At 45.4% G+C, this 24,224-nt stretch overlaps 1 protein-coding gene across 1 annotated transcript in view; it reads right to left on the reverse strand.

The window, feature by feature from the left end:
• LRRC74A (leucine rich repeat containing 74A) overlaps positions 1 to 8,790 on the reverse strand; it is a 41,530-nt gene extending 32,740 nt beyond the window's left edge. The window contains exons 1-5 of the mRNA XM_067754806.1: positions 8,754 to 8,790; positions 6,869 to 6,997; positions 3,945 to 4,117; positions 1,571 to 1,678; positions 460 to 556 (exon numbers count right to left, since the gene is read on the reverse strand). Of these exons, the coding sequence (XP_067610907.1) occupies positions 460 to 556; positions 1,571 to 1,678; positions 3,945 to 4,117; positions 6,869 to 6,997; positions 8,754 to 8,790 (544 nt within the window). The remainder of the gene's footprint in view (positions 1 to 459; positions 557 to 1,570; positions 1,679 to 3,944; positions 4,118 to 6,868; positions 6,998 to 8,753) is intronic.
• Positions 8,791 to 24,224: the final 15,434 nt, after the last annotated feature.

Consider the following 24,224-nt stretch of genomic DNA (forward strand, 5'->3'; position numbering starts at 1 on the left):
TAATAAACTAATTAAAAATTAGTTATACTACAGGGGGTCAGGTAGTAATAAGTGCTGTTAGGAAAACCAGGAAGAGAAACAGGTTAGAGAGTGATGGTGACGGGGAGGTGCTGCTTTGATAGGTCAGAGAAGTCCCCTTAAGGAGATGACCTGTGAGCGGAGGCAGGAATGAAGGGGGAGCGGGAGCTGTGCAGGTATCTGGGGTAGAGACTTTCCAGCAGAGGTGGGAATGTTGCAAAGTGAATCAGAAGTCTCTTGTCCAGGACAGCCGTGAAGCCAGTGTGGTTGTGGAGAGGGGACGAGAATGGTTGGAAGAATCTAGCAGGGTGTAGACACTGTGTTCTGGTCTCTGACATCAGCAGGACCTGGTCTGGCTCAGTTAGACCCTGGATCTCTCTGCTCTGACCCTTCTCTCCATTACATTCCCAGTGTCCTCCCCACCCTCCTTCATAGGCTCACCTGAAAGCTGAAGACTAAAGAGCGAAGAGGTGTTATTCTGGAGGAACTCACAGAGGATTCTGGCCCCCTCCAAACCAAGATCATTGTCGGAAATATTCTAAAAGGCAAGAGAACACTTAAGTATGTGACAATCCCACCAAAGGGCCCTCATTAACAAATGATGGGGGTGGGGGCTTACTTGAGGCCTACCCTGAGGGAGTAGGGGTGGGGTGGGGAGAGCAGGGCTGGGGTGAAAGGATGGGAAGGGTTAGGGTGGTGCAAAGGGGAAGAGGAGGAGGAGAGGAACCCCTGGCTTTTCTGATGCTTCACCGTGAAGCTCTCAGGCTGATCTCAGTTCTCTGACGTTGAGCTCAGTGACTCCCCACCTCCCCAATTTAGCCCTGGTATTTCAGATAAGCACATAGTATTATTATTTTTTTTGAAACCTAAGACAACTTTATTTGGAGGGTTTGGCATGAAACAATTGAAAAATGAATTTAGAGTAAGCAATCATTGTAATTCCCTTCATTGGTTCACGAGCATGAATCACTGTGCTCAGAAGTCGTAGGGGTATAAAACGGACATGGTCCTTTCAGGTGGGTGGGAGGGACTTTATATCAGCCAGCCATTAGCATCTTAATTGTCTTTCCCCTTCTTTTTTTAATTTTTAAAATTGTGGTAAAATAGACGTAACACAACATGTACCATCCTAACAATTTTTAAGTGTACAATGCAATGGGCTGAAGTACGTTCACATTGTTGTGCAGCCATCATCAACATCTGTCTCCAGGCAACACTGTATTTTATGGAATTATTTCATGGCTTTATTTTCTTTAAGAAAGTTTACATTAAGGCAACTCTAAAGTAAGTTTGTTCATTTAGGGGCTTATGAGATCCAGATGGAAATGGTTTCTCAGGGTTTCCTACGGCCACAGGGAACACAGTGCCCCTGGCCAGGCTCTCATGTGCGGAACCTCCTCTGAGAAGTTGCTTCCAGGGGAGGGGAGGCCCCAGACTGATTGCAGGAAGCCTGGAGGCTGGCCTGGGCTCGGGCAGGGGACGCTGGCTTCTCTGAAGTGGGTTCTGAGACTCTAAGCATGGTTGTAGGAACTGGTAGAACAGGGCACAGTACCATCTCCTGCAGGTAGTAGTTCTCCTGTAGCATCTCCACCAGGCTCAAGATGCCCTCCTCCGTGATACTATTGTCTGCCAGCTCCAGCGTGAGAACAGACGTGTTGGACTTCAGCCACCACAAGGGGAGGGGGAGAGAGACAGAGGTGGTTGGTGACCTAGTCAGTTCCCTGCCCTTGCCCAGAGCCCATCACCCCTCTTGAATATCCCAGCCACGTCAGAGGGTACAGAGAGGCAGGCTAGCGATTCTGGAGGAGTGGCTAGGAACAGGAGAATAGCGCAGGGGACAAGCCATCCCAGTGAGTTTTGCTAGGATGACATGCTTATTCTGGGCACCTCCCTCCCCAAAAGGGGTACCAAGGGGGATTTAGAAAAGGGACATTAAAATAAAGTCCTGAAAAAGATGAGGCACAAGGGTGAGCTGAACAGATTTTAACTGTTTAGCTTTAAGGAGAGAGGCCTGTGACCTACTCCAAGTTTAAGGAGAATGTGCTATTTAAGAAGCGTATTTAAGCATAACGCCTTTACTGTGCCTGATTCCTTCAGAGGCCTTTCTTCTAGTTCAGGCTTAAGGGTTGTCTGGTACTCTCTGATAGTCAGGATGTTGCCTCAAGGCTGTTTAGAAGGAGCTGGAACTTAAATCTTAAATAAATATCTACATCCAAGTTAGTCTGCATTCCCACAGGGAGCAAGACAGGTGGAAATGACTGACATTGCAGCATGAGGGACTGGGGTTAGCTCTAACCAGAACTTTTGTCCTTCCCTTCCCCACCGTTCCCCGTGCAGAAAGGCACAGAGAACAGACATGTCTTTGAATTTGAGCGGTTTTCAGAGCACACAAAGCAGTGAGAGAAGTAGCTCTCGGTTCAGGCATAGGGAAAGTGTGATAGTGTGAATTACTGCAAGGCAGAATGGCCCCCCAGGGCCTTCATGAAGTGTCTTCGGGCCTCCGCTCTCTTGCAGGGGTGGGAAAATTCAGTCGTGCTCAAAGGCAAGCGAGATGGCTCAGGGGGCCCCCCAGTCTAGGTGTCATTTAGCAGAAATGGGGGCTGAAGGACCACTTTCAGAGTCATCCCGGGGACCAGCACAGTATGTGGTGTAGCAGGTGGCCTGATCACCAAATCCATTCACATTCATTTCACACGAGTGAGTATCTGTCACCCTCTGTGCTAACTGCCGAGGAAACAGGGATGAACAGAGACCATTCCTCCTCTCGAGGGGCTCATAGCCCACCAAGTCCAACGGCATGGAGATAGGTGGAGGAGGGACAGACCCAAAGAAGTATGAAAATGATCCCTCCTATCGGAATACTCTTCCTCTAAGCCAGGGAAACACAACATGTGAGAAGTTAAACAGTACCAAAGATAAATAAAAGTTCAGTCCATTGGAATGCCACAATGATTGTCAAATGGATGATACAAAGAATCAGAGAAGAAAAACTCCCCTTAAACAGAAACTGCTGTTACTGAGAGACAAGTGGCCCAAGTTCTGAGTGGATTTTATTATTATTTCCATGAAGCTCATGAGGTAATGGTGAATTCCTAACACTTCATTAATCAGTCTTTCAATGCTCCATAAATTTCAAGATGGCTTTGTTCTTTCTCTGCCCTTCCCTCCCTTCCCTCCCCCTCCCCAGAGAGCAGCACAATCTCACGTCATGTGACTTCTTAATGGGCCTGCACTAAGTGCAAATGCAGTTATGGTTCCAAAAATGGGTGCTTTTTTTAAAAATCGAAATTTTTCTTTACTGTCCTAAGTGAACAGTGTTGTGCTGACATACACCTGTTACATTTTCTGTTTTCCTGGGATGGAGTCAGTTTTGTATATAATCAATTATAATTATAGAAAGCTATGATGAGTTCAAGGACAAGTCTTATCATTCAAGCCAAGCCGGAGAGAACATTCTTCCTGTGGGAAAACATGATCCACTCTACAGTGTGGTCTTGAAGATTTACCTAACATACTGCAAAAGGCAGACATCAAATGGAATGGCTCAGTCGTGAACTCATTTATGGCAAAGGTGAGCTTTGGAATTGAGATCTGGTTGACATTTTGCATTGTGTTCTCACATTAGCGTTTGGGCCCTAGCCCGGACCAGTTGCTTCTCCAGGGCCCACAGGCTGGTGCCTTTGCTTTCTGGATAGGAAACAGCATAGACTTCCAAGGCCCAGGTCTCTAGCAGCCTCCTTCCCAGGAGCTAATGGGCATCCATGCCTGTTGGGGAAAGCAACTGGTAGTCATGCAGAGTCTAGGGCAAGGTGGGCATAGAGGTTGCAATGCAGGGTCCCAAGGTGGGGCTCTCTGACTCCTGGGCCTACCACCCTGTCAAGTCCCCACTTCTGCCAGCCTTCACGTGCCCGCACTGGTATGCTCACCACCAGGGCTATAGCAATAGCCTTGGTACCCCTGGGGCCCAGCCCACGGTGGTTGAGGTTCACATAGGACTCCTCCATGTTCCGGATGAAGTAGGAGACGGGCACTACGCCCACAAGTCTGCAGGCCTCCAGGTACAGCTCCCTTTGTCTGGTGGTGAAAAATTTCTCCGTATCTGCAGAAAAAGATGCAAGTGGATGAAGCAGAGTTTCTCTTCTACCTTTGCCTTATCTCCCTGTTAACCCAGACCACATTCGATTCTGACTGGTGTCCCCTCTTGTCTGAGGCTCTGTCCCTATGGGTGTATGTTCCAGCTCCAACTGGAAAGTCAGCCAGTGGTGGGAGACCCTAAATCCAGAAAGCCCCATGTGGACATCTCCCTTTGGGTAAGAGAGAAGGCCCCTGGTTTTAGGCTCCACGCTACTTAGGAGAAACAATATGCTCCGTCCCCACCTTCCCAGGTTGACTGCATCTAGTGACTGAGCACAAGGGTGTGTGAGCGCATCCTTGCCCACCTCAGGACAGCTTTGAAAGGCCAACCAGACAAAAAGCTGGTGATTGGTGATGGCTGAGGGAGTCTCCATTGCAGTTTTAGTTTCACTACCACTGTAAAAATGTGAGCCACAAACAGTTTTACTAAAGATGTAGAGAAGTACCAACTAGAAAAAGCCCAAGTAGGACACAGTGGGCTTCTGAAGGTGGCAGAGCAGTGCAAGATGGAGAGACCCCCAAATCCATCGGAAACAAACTTGCATTTGAGTGGGTTTGCTTCTTTCAAAGACTTGCATGTCATTTTTCCTCACAAAAACGACTGTCATTCCTACTTTACCGATGAACAGAGCTAGCCCCAAATCACACACAGCTGATAAGTACTTGAACCAGCGAACAGAATGGGGGCTGCTCTTCTCCATTGTAACCTCTTGGGGGCTTTTGTTCCTTGGGCTTTAGACCATCCTGACTCGTGGTCGGTGGGCAGAGGGCCTCCCTGGATTCTGGATGCCCCACAGCCCTGTCCTCATGAAGCAAGCTCTGTTGACACAGGGCTTTCCATGGTCAGCGGGGATCTAAGCCGGCATCTGTTTTTTTCCTTCAGATCTCAGAGGCTTTGGCCAACCCACCCCAGACATTTCTAAGACGGACAATGGAAGCTTTGTTGGTGAAAGGACAAGGTCTTTGCAAGGAAGCTGATTTTGCAGGCACAGCTACAAACTGGGCTTCTTTTCCCGGTGGTTGCAGACCAGGATTTTTCAGCCTCGGCACTAAGGACATTTTGAGTTGGATGATTCTCTGCTGTGAGGGGCTGTTCCGTGCAGTGTAAGATATTTGGCAGGATTCTTAGCCTCTGCCCATGAGATTCTAGTAGCATCCCCCCACCCCTCACCCCACCCCCAGTTTGCCAAGTGTGCCCTGGGGTGCAAAATCGCCTGTTGTATAGGAAGAGCAGCACGTGGTGGCCGAGCAACTTACCCTCTTCCGTAGCCTCACCACCAGCTTGCTATTCCCACCTGGCTCATGTCTCAGCTCATCCCAGGAAGCCCTTCCTGCCCCATTCCCAGCATCTCAGCACCAGCTATAGAGGCACCAGAAGCTGGAGGAGCTGAGCCCTGGGTGTCCGTCCGACACAGAATAGTTGGTGCCAGATTCAGTCGTTAGAGGCTCCTGTTTGCTAAAGCAGAGTAGGTAACCCCCAGCTTTGTCCTTGGCACTCACTCTGCTCCGGTTGATTCTGCAGACGCCTTCTAGCTGTATTCCCTAGGTTATGTTTTAGAGGCAGCTTGCAACAATGTTATCACTTGCTGGGACGGGCAATGAGCTAGAAGCTGGAGTCTGGGACAAAACATCCAGTGTTTCCATCTGCCACCCTGCCAACCAGGTAAAATTCAGTGTCGCAGGCAATATCACCAGCAGCCTCGAAGCGGAAAAGAAGTTAGGAGGGCAACAACAGGCTCCCCGGGCGGTGGCAGGGAGGAGGTCTGTGTTGAGGATGAAGTTGTATGTGGACCCTGGTGGGGGGGGCAGTGACCATGGAGACGAGCAGAGCAGCTTCCCCTGCATCTCTGCTGCTACTGATCACAGCCTACCACCTAGCGCCGGGACACAGGAGGGAAAGGGCCACTGGGCCGGCTGGCCACAGCCCGGGAAGTTGGGGGCCGGCCCATCAGGTGGAGCCAGTACCGTTCTGGCCCTGCTTCCCAAGTGCCCTTTTTTGCACTTCCTTCCTTGGGGAAACTGGAAAGGAGAAGAGGGTGGAGGTGTTGTTTGCAGTAACAGAGTCTTTGCTCCAACTCAGCTTGCACCCCTCCCCATACCTAGACACGCTTGGATTTGTTGGAGGGAAAAAACACAGAGAAGGAAAACACGGGGCTCTCAAGCTGGGGAAACAAGAGCTCTAATGTGAGTAGAGGAACGTCGTCAGGATGCAAGATGGGCCGTAAATCCTCCAGGGGCCCCTGGAATATGGAATAGGGAAGGTAGATCTACAAGGTGGGGGGAACATGGGGTCGGCAGACATCGGCAAACTCTCGGTGGCCTTGGGCAACTCACACAATCCTTCTAAACCTCAGTTTCCCCCCTCTGTAAAGGGCAGGTAATAACGCCTACCTCCCGGGACTATTGCAAAGGTGACGTAAGATGCCATGTGGAAACGTTCAGAAAACCAGAAGCCCCTGTTCACTTATTGCTCCAGCTTTCAGCAAGCTGATGGGACCCCTCTGCTCATGAGTCCAGCCACGAGCATGGGGCAGCAGAGACTGCTGCCCCCGGGCCAGCGTCGGGGAGGTCGTGGCATAAAACAGGTGTTTCTGCCCCGTTCCCTCTGCAGCACATCCCACCGGGCAGAGCCTTGGCCAACTGGAAACCTATTTCTCCAGCTTCTGAGGAAGAAGGCAAGCCACCCCTCACCCGCCAAAGGCCCCCGCTCGCTCACCTTCGATCTCAAGGTCTGTTTCTGAGCTCTCCCGGGCTGGTTTCTCTTTTTCGACAGCCACAGGGGCTTCTGCCTCACAGTAGAGTGTTTCCTCACTGCTCTGCCGTGCCGACATGGTGTCAGTCTCATCTGGAAGAAAAACTCATCTCCTTGATTCTGGAAACGAAACCCGCTGGCCTTTCAGGTGGAGCCCACCACTGGCCGCCCTGGGCCTCTGTTTCTCTCATCTGCAGCCCGAGTCCTGGCTGCAGCCATTGTCCCTCAGCCTCGCGTGGCTCAAGGTGCCAAGGGACTACAGCCTTCCTTCAGCCCTGCAAGGGGGGCTCCCCTCTATGAGCCCTGTTTCCCTGACACAGAGCTGCCTCCTGGCTGAATCGTCTGTGCTAAACGCCCTTCGTGTTCTCTGGAGGCCTCGCTCCTGTCCCACCCCCTGTGTTGGGCCAGCCTTGGATGTTGGCTGTTTGCTCCTTTTTTTTTTTTTTTTTTTTTGTGGTACGTGGGCCACTCACTGCTGTGGCCTCTCCCATTGCGGAGCACAGGCTCCGGACGCGCAGGCTCAGCGGCCATGGCTCACGGGCCCAGCCGCTCCGCGGCATGTGGGATCTTCCCGGACCGGGGCACGAACCCGCGTCCCCTGCATCGGCAGGTGGACTCTCAACCACTGCGCCACCAGGGAAGCCCTGCTTGCTCCTTCTTTTCCTTCTTATTAGTTCGGGTGGTGTTCAGGGTTTGCTTTACTCTTTCAGGGGAAGGATGTGTGCTAATGCCTAGAATTCCTCACTGGCAGGCACAGATGATGCTGGGAGGGCAAGGGGAAGGGCAGGTGACTTGGGTCAAGTGTAAAATAAAGCGGAACAGAAGCAGTTCCAGAGAGTGAGAGGGATAACTTGATTCCTAAGGACCTGACCTAGCTTCTCTTCCTTCCAGTCCAAATTTATGACCACGCAGAAGGAAGGGCTTGCAAATCTCCCTGGGATTGAAACTAATTGCTATGATTAAATACAAGTGTCCTGGGCTTCCCTCACACTAGTCCCCTGCACTTGCTAGATGTGATTTTTCTGCCATTGGGCCACTGATCTGGAAACAGCCCTGGGCTCCTGAAAGCCACACAAAGTCCAGGCCTAGTCCTCCCACGTCAGCAGGTTGCAGTGGTTTCAGGAAGCCAGGCTGCACCCCTGGATGGCCTGTCAAAACTCAACCGACCTTCTCTCTTCGGGTGGGCTGAGCATTCATGGCATGGGTCGCAAGTTTTGACCCCCCAGTTTCTAAGATAGTGGAGCTCCTAATGATTCCATGCAGGTTTGTGTCCTTCTCAGCCCTTGTCCATAGACCCAAGCTCCAACATTTATTTCCCAGCCTATAAGACAAGGTCTGTGTGACAAAGGGTGGAAGTAGCAGTCAGACATTTAGAAGACATACAGCAGCTTAGCCATCAGACGTAGCCCTCAAAAAGGGATGATTTCTTAATTTCCTCATTAGATAAACAATTTTAGAATTCCATCCAACCAGTGGAATGTTGGTAACTGTTTAACTGGCTCTCCAGAAAAAAAAAAAAAAATCCTGCTTTGTAATGTTAGCCAATTCAGGTGGTGTAAATATTCCTAACATGGCTGATTTCCAACTACCAACATGACATGGGCCAGCTCACAGAATGAAAGTTAAAGTCAGCCAGAGCTGGTGTGAGCCAGTTCCAGCACAGCGTTGCAACCAACTCTCTCACTCCCTGTTTGGCAAGCCCCGAAGTCAAGTCAATGTCACACATCACCCCAATTCTAGAGGGTCCCAGGAGAGGAGGGAAGGGCGCTTCCGGGTCTATGTGGTCACTAGGCATTACACTGAGGCAGCCAGAAGGGCCTGAGTGGTGAGAAATGGGATGCATTGTCACCTTTTGTCTCAGGCTCAAGAGGGTCGCCATTGTCCATGGTGCCGGGGCCCTCTCGGGCTGCTGCCAGCTTCTTGCCACCTTTCTGCTGCTTCCCTAAGAAGCTACCTGTCGGTTCACCTCTGTCTCAAACTTTGCGTACCCTGCCCTCACCTAGACAGATCCTGGGGGCTGGGGGCTGTAGTTATCCTTCTATTCCAGCAAGCCCTGGGGAGAGTGGGTTTTGGTGGGACATGTCTGGATTTGACCCCAACTCTGTCTGGGAGAGGTAGCTACTTCCCGGGATCATCAAGGAGAGAGGTACAGCTCTATTCCTGGGAGCCCTGTTGAAAGGATGTCCACCTACCTGCAACTTTATGACTTAGGACCCACTTAAATTTCATCTTCAACATTCCATGACCTCATGCGGTCATTGTGATCCACGTGGGTGGACCTGGCAACAGCAAGCCTCCCAGCCTCCTGGTGGCTCTGATAGTCATCTTTTCTCTTATATCTGCTGGGGCCAAGCCCAGGCTTGGCTGTGAGTGTGCAGGTGCTGTGCGGGGGCCTCTAGGTGGAGTTGTATTTCCCTCTGAGTCAGGACCAAACCCAAGCCCCTTAATCAGGTGACTGCTTTGAGCTGCCACCATGTTCTTCTCTCAAGGTGCTTCAGGTACGAAATATTTCAGTGATGGGTGAGGTCAGTTTTCTTCTTCCCAGTTCATCTTGCTTTTTTCTTTACCCCTTGGGAGAGTATCCTCAACCTTGGAGCAGAAGATCAAAAGCAAAGCACGACAAACATATGTTCTATCACTACAATTTGTTACAGCCAAAGCATTGTTCAAACTACCAGGCTGCCTAACTTGAAACCACTCAACCATCATTCCCACCCTTGGCTGTTTTCACGTGTCTTGGAGTTGAAGTTCACTTGCAGTTTACTGTCAAGAGAACCTGGAGGCGTGTTTGTTCCTTCTTGATAAACTATCAGCACATCAACGGGCAGGTCAGTGACTGGAGGGCTTGGGGACATGAAAATCCCTCTTTACCACTCAGAAGAATGATGAAGATCTGGGAATTTGTGTAGGAAAAACATAGTTAGAACCTTGGATCAAAAGAAATATGTAAATCTGAGATATTACTCATTCCTCCAGGCATTCATTCTGAAAAATATTTATGGAGCATCCATTACATTCAAGGCACTAAGATAGGCACCATCGTGGGGAGGGGAATGCAGATATGGTGAAGACTTGGACCTTTCAACACATGTATAAAACAAGAAATTGACAGGGCCACTCCTAGGTTGTGAGGGTCCTGGGCAAATAAATACCTTTGGCAGAGCTCCTGTTCAAATAAACAATTTGAGTCATCCTAAATCAGCATGACAGCATCATTCTAGTGGTCCAATCTCATGTGGTTCTGTGAAAGAAATACTGAACAAGCCAGAGAGAGTGATCAACTCCTAGGATGACTCGGTAGGCCCAAGTCCTGGAGACCCTTGGGATATCTGGTCAACCCCATGCTGGTGCAGAGGATAAGAAAGTGTACTTAAAGGAGAAAAATGGTGACCGGAGAGTATGTAGATCCTGGTCTAAGTTTGGGGTGCTCTGCCTGGTGCCCTGTGGTCTCAGGTACCAAGGGCAAATTAGAAAATTTGGAGGAAGGCACTGCAAATAGCCACTGGGCAGTGACACTGCTTGCCTGGGTCTAAGGGCAGTACCGGAAATTGATAAGGGTCATGCTGGGGAGCATTCATGGGCTCACAAAGAGTGACGCTGGATTGGAGTCAGAGCTTTCCGTGTAGATTCATGGGTTTGGGTTTTGCTTAATATACATACACAGTTAGATGGGTATAGAAATAAATATATATGAGTTATGGGTTATATATGGGCTATGCATGGGTTGTTATACATACATATATTTCCTAGCTTTATCCACTGAAAGGGACCAGAAGCAGTGACAACCCAGTGGTGATGAGCATGCCAGTGCCCAGGTCTAGGTTTCCATTTTCCTTGGAAATGTGGTTAATTCCTGTGGTGCCAGAAAAGAAGGAAGGGATCAAGAACAAAAATAAAAAAGAGGGGGCCTGTTGAAAAGGCCCAGGAGCCAACCTGAATGAGCTCCCACAGCCAGGGTTGGAACTTGAACAGCAAAATAAACAGTGGTATCGTACTGTAACCCAAAGAATAAAATAGACATCTAGGAGTCCCTGTTATTCGTGGGCTCTGGACAAGTAAGGTGTGGGGAAGAGGCATTTCTGGGAATGTGCCAAGTTGTTATTCAAAGCAGCTGTACCATTCTGAATTCCCACTAGGAATATATGAGAGCATCAGTGCTTCACATTCTCACTAATCCTTGATATTGACAGTTTTGGTTTGGTTTTGCCAGTCTAATAAGTGTGTAGTGGTATTTCGTGGTGGTTTTAATTTGAATTTCCCTAATGACTAATGATGTTGAGCATCCTTTCATATGTTTATTGGCCATTCCTATATCTTCTTTGTTGTTTGTTCAGATCTTCTGCCCATTTAAAAATTGGATTGTTTATTTTCCTGCTGAGTTTTGAGAGTTCTTAACGTGTTCTGGATATAAGTCCTTTGTTAGAAATGTGATTTGCAAATATGTTCTCTCAGTCTATGGTTTAGCTTCTTACTCTTAACAATGTCTTTCACAGAGTACAACTTTTAATTTTGATGAAGTCAAATTTTATCAATTTTTTTCTTTTATGGATCATGTTTTTGTGTCATATCTAAACTCTCTGCCTAACCCAAGGTCACGTAGCTTTTCTCCTGTTTTATGCTAGAAGTTTTACCACTTTAGCTTTTATATTTAGGTCTATGATGCATTATCTTTTTTGTCATAATAAAATATGCTAACATAAAATTTATCATTTTAACCCTTTTAAGTGTGCAATCCAATGGCATTAGTTATATTCACAATGTTGCACAACCATCACCACTATCCATTTCCAGAACTTTTTCTACGATCCATTTGGAGTTAATTTTTGGATAAGGTGTGAAGTATACAATATACATATATATGCACGTGGATGTTCACACGACCCAGCACCATTTGTTGAAAAGACTGTTCTTTCTCCATGTATTATCTTTTCACCACTGTCAAAAATAGGCATCTTTTTGCAGGGCTAGTATTTCCAAAACCACATAACGAGCATGCGATGGACCACCTAATCAAAATGTACTTTAAACCACTAGTTTGTGAGATAAGCCCCCGTGGTGCTGGGAGGTGGGCCTAAGGCATTTAGAGGTGGGAGGTGGACTGACTACAGGCTATCCACAGAGCAGGGCCAAAGAGACAGTCTCAGGGGAGGAGGGAGCTGTGATTTTGACTGGAAATGAGTCCAAGAGAATGTCACCCAGAGCAAGGTATGGCCAAATACTAAGAGATGACCGTGTTCTTCTTTACTGCCAATATTCTTGTTAACAATCTATCTTTTAGTGGGGATCATGGCAGAGGGACCCTTTACTATCCTATAACCTTTTATAGAGCGCTTATAAGTGCAGGCATTGTTCGATGGTCATTACATGTATTAACACATTTAAATTGTCTAACAACTATTATGAGACGCTATTTTTATTCCCATTTTATAGGGGAGAAAACTGAGCACAGAGAGGCTAAGTTACTGGCCCAAGGTCAAACAGTGAGAAAGTGGTAGGTCTGTGATATAAGTGAAGTCGGTCTGGCTGCAGCTTTTCTACATTGACCCCCTTGCTATTCCTTGAACAGGACAAGGTTGTTCCCCACTCAGGGCAACTGTTGTTCATGGTTCAAAAGGGTCTGTGCTCAGGTTATGTATTTCGGGAGTTGGCAAACTACAGCCTGAGGACCAAGTCGGGTCCATTGCTTGTTTCTGTAATAAAGTTTTGTTGAAACACAGCCAGGATCACTCATTTAGGTATTTCTGTGGCTGCTTTCGTGCTACAATGGCAAAGTCAAGCAGCTGCTCCAGAGACCCATGGCCTGCAAAGCCAAAAACATTTTCTATCTGGTCCTTTGGGAGAAAATTTGCTGTTGTATTTGACGGCCATTAGCATGGGATAATTACGCAAGGCTCTAGTACTCCAAGGGAAGGAATGGAGAGAAAAGAATCAAAGAAAGAAGGCTGGCAGGAGCCATGTGAGGAGGCAGGGTGAGGGAGCACAGCCACAGAAGGAAACAGATGCCTCATTATTAGGTGTAATAACATCCAGTTTTATGCAAGGGCTGTTTTTCTTTAAATGATAACTGTAAATCAAGTCAGATTTCAAATATGCGGGGGACTTTGAAAGAAAAGCACTTTCAGAATTATTCTGTAAAGCAAAAAAATCTTTGGAAAATACAGAGAAGTTCCCATTGTGTGTCCGCCTTTGCAAGTCTGGATGTTATTATGCTTGGTTTCCTTATGAAACCAAAGCTCTTCAGAAAGAAGGATTTTTCATTAATTAATTACTAATGAATGAATGAATGTGTTGAATGCCCGGGCACTGGGCTGGGTGACGGCATTAGAGTGGTGAACCTCATGAAGTATACAACTTCCTGAGATACTGATGAGTAAACAGATAGTGACAGCGTTGAGCCCAAAGTAAGCGAGGATGTTTCAGAAGCAAATAGGAGGAGGCTTCTGGCCCAGACCGGGGGTGTGGGCAGTGGTGTGTCTGTGGGTGGGTGGGTGTAGGAGATCTGGGAAAGCTTCCTTGAGGAAGGAATGTCTAGGCTGAGACTTGAAAGCCTGTTAGACAGTAATTGGGTGAAGGCAGAGGGATGGGGTAGACCTGGTGGGGAAGGAGAGGTATTTGAGGCTGAGAAGAAAGCATATAAAAGTCCCGACAGCATGTTGGAGTCTCAGGCAGTTTAGCAGTGTGATTCTCGCCTCCAGTGTGATTCTCGCCTCCAGGGAGAGTTGTGATAGGAAGGAAGAGCTAACAGATGAGATGGGAGGTGAGCAGAGGGCAATAATGAAGGGCCTTCAATGCTATGCTATGGAGTTTGACTGAATTTTGAAGATAGTGAGGGTTTGCAAAGAGGTTTTTAACCAGCAGTATGACCCGACGTGATTTGCATGGTAGAAAGATTGTTCCGGCCGCGGTGTGGAAAGTGGATGGACGGTAGGAGGACGATCAACACCAGTTAGAAGTGGCTGCGGGGAGGAAGTGGACTGACTAAATATAAAGAAGGCCAAACCACCTGGGCTTGGGGATAGATCAGATATGAAAGTAAAAGATGGGGAAAAAGCAGGAAGCCAGGATAACTTGATAGATGATTGTGCCACTCACAAAGAAGAGGACTGAGAAGCTGGGATAGTGGATTTTTAGTGGATAGTGGGGGAAGGAAATGAGTGCAACTTTGTGTGTTGGGTCTTTGATGTGCTTCTGAGACATCTGCTGGAGAAATCTATAGGCAGAAGGATTTATGAGTCTATGGCCCAAGAAAAGGGTTAAAAATGTAGATGTGTGAGTTATCTGTATATGGGTGCTATTTGAAGCCATTGGAGTGGTGAAAGTTTCACAAAGAGGCACTTTAAAGAAGAGGAGAGAGGCCAAGGATGAAATCCTAGAAATACCATCATTGAAAGGATGGAACAGAAATAAAAGGTACTAGGACAAAATGTCCACAGAGTTGGAAGGAAAACGAGAATGTCACAGAACTTGAGGGAAGAGAATCTTCTAAGAAGGGAGAGTTATGCAAATTTACAGAATATTCAAGAAATAATAAACCTTGGAGAGTGTCTATTGAATTTATCCACAAGGAAGGCATTGGGAACTTTGGTGGGGAGTCAGTGGAGTGATGAGGGTGGAAGCTGTACCTCAGTAGAATGAAGATGAATGAGGGGTGAGGAAGGAGACAGAGGAGCAGACAAGTCTTTCAAGAAGCTTGGCTCTGAAGATGTGGGGAGACGGAGGAATGGCTGGAGGGAGACGTCGCCTGACTCTCATAGTATAGGAGTGATTTGAGCATGATTAAATGTTGATGGGAAGAAGTCAGGGAAGAAAAGGAGAGGGGTGAGCAGAAGGGGCACAGTCCCTGAGGAGGAAAGAGTGGGAGATCCCAAGCCTGGCGGAGCAGTCAGCCACTGTGTTGGGAGGAAAAGAGGAAAAGGTGGTTACTGATGCTGGCCATCGTGCTGGTGTGGCAACGGGGAGCAGAGAGTTTGCACTGGGTGGTTCTATTTTTTCTCTAAAGTTGATCTTCAGAGCAGGAAGGGAGGCAACAGAGCAGCAAGTTTGAAAAGAATGGCCATTGTGGAAATAGGAGAGAGAGCTAAGAAGACAGTATGGCTGGGGAAGGTTGAGGGCTAAAGTGGGGTTGCAGACCAGCACACTAATAGCTCCAATCTGTGCGGTTAGTAATTGTTTCACTGGTGCTCAGCAGCCCAGATGTAAGAGCCAAGGAGGAGAATGGCTTTTACTAACCTAGGCAGGTGTCGTCAAAGAACAGTGGGCAAGAGAGTCGATATTAGGAAGAGAGTAATTTAAAAAATGGCTCATGGGTTCAATGGAGTTAAAGAACAGACGATGCAGGAGTGAAAGTGAGAGAGGCAGAAAGCCATGAGGGGATCCATTAGAGTGGGGGTGTGTGACTTTATGATTCTAGAGGTGGAGCAGTACCCTGTAATGACACAGCAAGGGTGTCTGAAGTACAGTGGGAATTAGGTCATGAGGAGGTGGTGACAATGAGCTTCTAGGATTTGGGATGGCTTATCCGCAATAATGATGCGAGGACTTGAGGTAGGGAAGACTGGGAGTCCAGGGCTAGAGTCTTCAGTGAAAGGGGAGGAGCGGACCTGAGGTCAAGATAAGACCAGGGTGAAGCTGGGGTAAATACTGATGAGTGGTTGATAAATCTCTAATGAATACATGAATGCATGAATTGGAAAGAGTGAAAGAATGAATGCATCAACTCATACCAATCTGTCACATTCTTCCCAGAAGAATGTTACTAGGAGTGTATGGTTACTAGTAACCAATTACTAGGAGTGTATGGGTCTCAGATTATCATAATAGTTGAGCATAGGCAATTCTTTTCAGCCTATCCTATCTGACAGGCTGTTTGAGGCCTTTACACCTGCATGGATTCAGTCCAGTAGCCACTACCATCTTATAGCTACTGAGCCCTTGAAATGTGTCTAGTATGAATTGAGATGGGCTGTCCACATGAAACACACACTGGACTTCAAAGACTTAGTAGAAAAAAAAGGAAAAAACCCACAAAATATCTCATTTTAAAATATTGATGACGTGAAAATGCTAAATGTTTTAAGTGTGATTAAATAAAACGTTATTAAAATTAATTTCACCTGCTTTTTTCCCAACCTTTTATATGAGGCTATTGGAAAATGTTAAAGTACATATGTGGTTGAGATGATAATTGTCTTGGGCAGCACTGCTCTAGGGTTTGGTCAGTAGCCTCTGCAATCCTGAAGGAAGCGTTATGCCATCCTGTATATTGCACAGTTCAACCAATAAATTAATAAAAGCAGCCACCATGTTGAACTTCCATACATGTCTGTTAGCATAAGCAAAATATGAATAGTTGAGGGCTTATCCTATATACAGGAAATTTCCCTCTAAAAGATCATTTTAAACCCCTGAAAGTATTGAAAAACCTCCCACCTGCCCCATTAGGTAGGTTCTGGCTCCTTGAAAACGCTCAGTGGTGGAGGCAGATGTTTATCATTGCCTGCGCTGTGGTCACAGTTGGGATGAATTGAGGGGCTCATGTGGTCCCTCTTCTCGGAATATTTCTGACATGATGAGGCTGCAGATGGTGCAGATTATACTCGTAATTTTCCTTTGACTGGGGATTCATGAGGCTGCACTTCTTCTGAACAAGTTTCCTTGGATCTGCTGTTATGGCTTGCTTAGCAGTGCCACATTACAGTTTGGAAGGCCCTTATTTCTGCCCAGAATTGTGGAAGATGACCCTACATTAGCAGTAGCCAGTGTTGTTTTGGGCCTAAATTAAAAAAATGTCATAGTAAACACTGAGAGCTTACCCTGTGTTGGGCAAGGTGAGGAAGCTCCAAGAGGTTAGGTAATTCCTAAGCTAGGAAGTGGCAGCGTCAGGACCTGAACCCAGGTGGTCTAACTCCAAAGCTTGGATCCTTTCCAGCATAGCTGATAATGGATCAGGAAACAAAAAGAAGCCAGCCTTGCTTAATTGGCCTCAGGAAAAGGCTCTGAAAGAACATGGCATCAGTTGGCCTGACACATTTTGCCCACATGTTCATTGAACAGCCCAGCTGAGGGTAGGTCCTTTAGTAGAGGACTGTATATCAGGATAACTTGGTGAGTGTTTAAGGGCCCCATCCCTGACCTGTTAAATCAGAACCCTGGGACAATGCCTAGGAAGTTGTATTTTAAAAACATTGGCAGCAGAGGGCAGACAGCAGAAGCAAGAAGAACTACAGTCCTGCAGCCTGTGGAACAAAAACCACATTCACAGAAAGATAGACAAGATGAAAAGGCAGAGGGCTATGAACCAGATGAAGGAACAAGATAAAACCCCAGAAAAATGGGCTTCCCTGGTGGCACAGTGGTTAAGAATCCACCTGCCAATGCAGGGGACATGGGTCTGGGCCCTGGTCCGGGAAGATCCCACATGCCGCGGAGCAACTAAGCCCATGTGCCCCAACTACTGAGCCTGCGCTCTAGAGCTCACGAGCCACAACTCCTGAACCTGCATGCTACAACTACTGAAACGCATGCTCCTAGAGCCCATGCTCCGCAACAAGAGAAGCCCCCACAGTGAGAAGCCCGTACACTGTAATGAAGAGTAGCCCCTGCTCGCCACAACTAGAGAAAGCCCACACGCAGCAACGAAGACCTAATATAGCCAAACAAACAAACAAACAAAAACAAAACAGAAAAACAACTAAATGAAGTGGAGATAGGCAAACTTCCAGAAAAAGAATTCAGAATAATGATAGTGAAGGTGATCCAGGACCTCAGAAAAAGAATGGAGGCAAAGATTGAGAAGATGCAAGAAATGTTTAACAAAGACCTAGAATAATTAAAGAACAAACAAACAGAGATGAACAATACAATAACTGAAATGAAAAATACACTAGGAGGAATCAATAGCAGAATAACTGAGGCAGAAGAACAGATAAGTGACCTGGAAGACAGAATGGTGGAATTCACTGCTGCAGAACAGAATAAAGAAAAAAGAATGAAAAGAAATGAAGACAGCCTAAGAGACCTCTGGGACAACATTAAATGCAATAACATTTGCATTATAGGGGTGCCAGAAGGAGAAGAGAGAGAGAAAGGACCCGAGAAAATATTTGAAGAGATTATAGTCGAAAACTTCCCTAACATGGGAAAGGAAATAGCCACCCAAGTCCAGGAAGCGCAGAGAGTCCCATACAGGATAAACCCAAGGAGAAACACGCTGAGACACATAGTAATCAAACTGGCAAAAATTAAAGACAAAGAAAAATTATTGAAAGCAGCAAGGGAAAAACGACAAATAACATACAAGGAAACTCCCATAAGGTTAACAGCTGATTTCTCAGCAGAAACTCTACAAGCCAGAAGAGAGTGGCATGATATACTTAAAGTGATGAAAGGGAAGAACATACAACCAAGATTACTGTACCCGGCAAGGATCTCATTCAGATTCGATAGAGAAATCAAAAACTTTACAGACAAGCAAAAGCTAAGAGAATTCAGCACCACCAAACCAGCTCTACAACAAATGCTAAAGGAACTTCTCTAAGTGGGAAACACAAGAGAAGAAAAGGACCTACAAAAACAAACCCAGAACAATTAACAAAATGGTAATAGGAACATACATATCGATAATTACCTTAAATGTAAATGGATTAAATGCTCCAACCAAAAGACATAGATTGGCTGAATGGATACAAAAACAAGACCCATATATATGCTGTCTACAAGAGACCCACTTCAGACCTAGGGACGCATACAGACTGAAAGTGAGGGGATGGAAAAAGATGTTCCATGCAAATGGAAATCAAAAGAAAGCTGGAGTAGCAATTCTCATATCAGACAAAATAAACTTTAAAACAAAGACTATTACAAGAGACAAAGAAGGACACTACATAATGATCAAGGGATCAATCCAAGAAGAAAATATAACAATTATAAATATATATGCACCCAACACAGGACCACCTCAATACATAAGGCAACTGCTAACAGCTATAAAAGAGGAAATCGACAGTAACACAATAATAGTGGGGGAATTTAACACCACATTTACACCAATGGACAGATCATCCAAACAGAAAATTAATAAGGAAGCACAAGCTTTAAATGACACAATAGACCAGATAGATTTAATTGATATTTATAGGACATTCCATCCAAAACCAGCAGATTACACTTGCTTCTCAAGTGTGCACGGAACATTCTCCAGGATAGATCACATCTTGGGTCATAAATCAAGCCTCAGTAAATTTAAGAAAATTGAAATCATATCAAGCATCTTTTCTGACCACAACACTATGAGATTAGAAATCAATTACAGGGGAAAAAAAAGGAAAAAACACAAACACATGGTGGCTAAACAATATGATACTAAATAACCAAGAGATCACTGAATAAATCAAAGAGGAAATCAAAACATACCTAGAGACAAATGACAATGAAAACACGATGATCCAAAACCTATGGGATGCAGCAAAAGCAGGTCTAAGAGGGAAGTTTATAGCTATACAAGCCTACCTCAAGAAACAAGAAAAATCTCAAATAAACAATCTAAACTTACACCTAAAGAAACTAGACAAAGAAGAACAAACAAAACCCAAAGTTAGCAGAAGGAAAGAAATCATAAAGATCAGAGCAGAAATAAATGAAATAGAAACAAAGAAAACAATAGCAAAGATCAATAAAACTAAAAGCTGGTTCTTTGAGAAGATAAACAAAATTGATAAACCATTAGCCAGACTCATCAAGAAAAAGAGGGAGAGGATTCAAATCAATAAAATTAGAAATGAAAAGTTACAACAGACACCACAGAAATGCATAGCATCCTAAGAGACTACTACAAGCAACTCTATGCCAATAAAATGGACAACATGGAAGAAATGGACAAATTCTTAGAAAGGTATAACCTTCCAAGACTGAACCAGGAAGAAATAGAAAATATGAACAGACCAGTCACAAGTAATGAAATTGAAACTGTGATTAAAAATCTTCCAACAGGGCTTCCCTGGTGGCGCAGTGGTTGAGAATCTGCCTGCTAATGCAGGGGACACAGGTTTAAGCCCTGGTCTAGGAGGATCCCACATGCCGTGGAACAACTAGGCCCGTGAGCCACAACTACTGAGCCTGCGCGTCTGGAGCCTGTGCTACACAACAAGAGAGGCCGCGATAGTGAGAGGCCCGCGCACCGCGATGAAGAGTGGCCCCCACTTGCCACAACTAGAGAAAGCCCTCACACAGGAACGAAGACCCAACACAGCAAAAATAAATTAATTAATTAATAAACTCCTACCCCTAACATCTTCTTTAAAAAAAAAAAAAAATCTTCCAACAAACAAAAACCCAGGACAGATGGCTTCACAGGCGAATTCTATCAAACATTTAGAGCAGAGCTAACACCCATCCTCCTCAAACTCTTCCAAAAAATTGCAGATGAAGGAATGCTCCCAAACTCATTCTATGAGGCAACCATCACCTTGATACCCAAACCAGACAAAGATACTACAAAAAAAAGAAAATTGCAGACCAGTATCACCAATGAATATAGATGCAAAAATCCTCAACAAAATACTAGCAGACAGAATCCAACAACACATTAAAAGGATCACACACCATGATCAAGTGGGATTTATGCCAGGGATGCAAGTATTCTTCAATACACACAAATCAATATGATACACCATATTAACAAATTGAAGAATAAAAACCATATGATCATCTCAATAGATGCAGAAAAAGCTTTTGCCAAAATTCAACACCCATTTATGATAAAAACTCTCCAGAAAGTGGGCACAGAAGGAACCTATCTCAACATAATAAGGGCCATATATGACAAACCCACAGCAAACACCATTCTCAATGGTGAAGAACTGAAAGCATTTCCTCTAATATCAGGAAAAAGACAAGGATGTCCACTCTCACCACTATTATTCAACACAGTTTTGGAAGTCCTAGCCACAGCAATCAGAGAAGAAAAAGAAATAAAAGGAATACAAATTGGAAAAGAAGAAGTAAAACTGTCACTGTTTGCAGATGACATGATACTATACATAGAGAATCCTAAAGATGCCACCAGAAAACTACTAGAGCTAATCAATGAATTTGGTAAAGTTGCAGGATACAAAATTAATGCACAGAAATCTCTTGCATTCCTATACCCTAATGATGAAAAATCTGAAAGAGAAATTAAAGAAACACTCCCATTTACCACTGCAACAAAAATAATAAAACACCTAGGAATAAACCTACCTAGGGAGACAAAAGACCTGTATGCAGAAAACTATAAGACACTGATGAAAGAAATTAAAGATGATACCAACAGATGGAGAGATATACCATGTTCTTGGATTGGAAGAATCAATATTGTGAATATGACTATACTACCCAAAGCAATTTACAGATCCAATGCAATCCCTATCAAATTACCAATGGCATTTTTTACAGAACTAGAACAAAAAATCTTAAAATTTGTATGGAGACACAAAAGACCCCGAATAGCCAAAGCAGTCTTGAGGGAAAAATACAGAGCTGGAGGAATCAGACTCCCTGACTTCAGACTATACTACAAAGCTCCAGTAATCAAGACAATATGGTACTGGCACAAAAACAGAAATAAAGATCAATGGAACAAGATAGAAAGCCCAGAGATAAACCCATGCACCTATGGTCAACTAACCTATGACAAAGGAGGCAAGGATATACAATGAAGAAAAGACAGTCTCTTCAATAGGTGGTGCTGGGAAAACTGGACAGCTACATGTAAAAGAATGAAATTAGAACAGTCCCTAACACCATACACAAAAATAAATCTCAAAATGGATTAGAGACCTAAATGTAAGACCGGACACTATAAAACTGTTAGGGGAAAACATAGGAAGCACACTCTTTGACATAAATCACAGCAAGATCTTTTTTGATCCATCTCCTAGAATAATGGAAATAAAAACAAAAATAAACAAATGGGACCTAATGAAACTTAAAAGCTTTTGCACAGCAAAGGAAACCAAAAACAAGATGAAAAGACAACCCTCAGAATGGGAGAAAATATTTGCAAATGAATCAACGGACAAAGGATTAATCTCCAAAATATATAAACAGTTCATGCAACTCAATATCAAAAAAACAAACAACCCAATCCAAATATGGGCAGAAGACCTAAATAGACATTTCTCCGAAGAAGACATACAGATGGCCAAGAAGCACATGAAAAGCTGCTCAACATCACTAATTATTAGAGAAATGCAAATCAAAACTACAATTAGGTATCACCTCACACCAGTTAGAATGGGCATCATCAGAAAATCTACAAACAACAAATGCTGGAGAGGGTGTGGAGAAAAGGGAACCCTCTTGCACTGTTGGTGGGAATGTAAATTGATACAGCCACTATGGAGAACAGTATGGAGGTTCCTTAAAAAACTAAAAATAGAATTACCATATGATCCAGCAATCCCACTACTGGGCATATACCCAGAGAAAACCATAATTCAAAAAGACACATGCACCCCAATGTTCATTGCAGCACTATTTACAATAGCCAGGTTACGGAAGCAACCTAAATGCCCATCGACAGATGAATAGATAAAGAAGATGTGGTACATATATACAATGGAGTATTACTCAGCCACAAGAAGGAACAAAATTGGGTCATTTGTGGAGACGTGGATGGATCTATAGACTGTCGTACAGAGTGAAGTAAGTCAGAAAGAGAAAAATATCGTATATTAACACATATATGTGGAACATAGAAAAATGGTACAGATGAACCGGTTTGCAGGGCAGAAAGTGAGACACAGATGTAGAGAACAAACGTATGGACACCGAGTGGGGAAAGCGGCGGTGGGTGGTGGTGGTGGTGTGATGAATTGGGCAATTGGGATTGACATGTATACACTGATGTGTATAAAATGAATGACTAATAAGAACCTGCTGTATAAAAAAATAAATTAAAAAAATAAGTAAAAACATTTGCAAGTGTTAAGGGAACCATCATTTTACAAAACCTAGTCTCTAGATAAGTGCCTTGATTTAGGATCTGATTTGGAACTTGGACTTCTGGGTACTTATTGGGACAACATGGAAGGGCATACAAGGAAGGTTTATTTAAGCCATATCAAGGAAGTGATCTGACTTTGGAGCCTCCTTAGGTAGAGTTAACATTTGTGTGCTAGTTTCTAAGAGGCTTCCCAACCTTCAGATTGCCCCTGGAGCCTCTGCCTCATCTCTGCCAAGGGCAAGAGCGCTGTTGCCTGAAGGCATACACTGCCTCTAGAGCTAAGGGGACAGAGTGGGAAGGCCACAATACTGACTCTCTCCTTCTTCCTCCTTTCCGCCTTTCAGTGTTATGATGTATCCAGATGGTCCCAGATCTGGTGACTCCGCAGAGGGCTTCCCCGAACAACCGAGGCTCCAGCCACAAATTGGAAATCACACAGCTCATACACTGGGTACTGAAACTGGGAGTATTAAGTGGTCCCTCCTTCTTTACAGTGGCAGAAGATTGAGAGTGGGAAAGGGAAGGAGAGAATTAAAGAGGTCTGGGTAGCACAGAGCTGATGGAAGAACTGGCCTTCTTTTAGTGATATATATTTTGTTCAGTCAACAAAGGTTTATTTGGTCCCTACTATGTGCCTGACACTGTCATAGACACTGGAGAGAAGAGATACCTCAAGGAAAGCCAACCAACCAACCAGACTTGGTCCCGTTGCCCTTGTGGAGGGTTCACCCCCTCCCCTTCTTGGCCCCCTTATCAATGGGACACCCCTTTTTTCCAGATTAGGGGAAAAAGGGCCCATTTGGAACAGGATGAGGAGATAAAATCTTATGTGCTGAAGCAAGGTGTGGACTCAATGTTTGACCTAAATCTGAGCTGGGGAAGAGAGTTAGGAAAAGGAGAAAAATGGGAAAGAGCTGGCTCTCTCCAGTCTGGGCTAAGCCGGTCAAGATCATAGAAGTCAGAGCTGGGTGAGGCCTTAGACAAGGTCCAGCACCTCATTTTACAGATGAGGGAACTGAGGGGCGGAGACATTATGTGGTGGACCCAAGGTGGAGCCGTAATGAGGCGGCAGAAGCGGGAATAAAACTGTGGACTTTAAATAATACTATGGTGCCTCCAGGAGGGGTTTAATTTCAAATCCCGGCGCTTCTGCCGCAGCTGAGAGCCAGGCCCGGCCCACTATGCTCCGTTGCCTTGGGAACTGGCTTCCCCGCCCAGCGGGCGCCCGCTTGGCCCTGAGCACCTAATAAAGTTGTTGTTGAAGCTCAGTGGTACCATGTGAGCCGTCCCGGGGGCGGAGCCGGGGGTGGGGCGAGCTGGGGGCGGGGGCGGGGCCGA

Source organism: Pseudorca crassidens, chromosome 1, assembly GCF_039906515.1.
Source record: "Pseudorca crassidens isolate mPseCra1 chromosome 1, mPseCra1.hap1, whole genome shotgun sequence".
Classification (NCBI taxonomy): Eukaryota; Metazoa; Chordata; class Mammalia; order Artiodactyla; family Delphinidae; genus Pseudorca; species Pseudorca crassidens.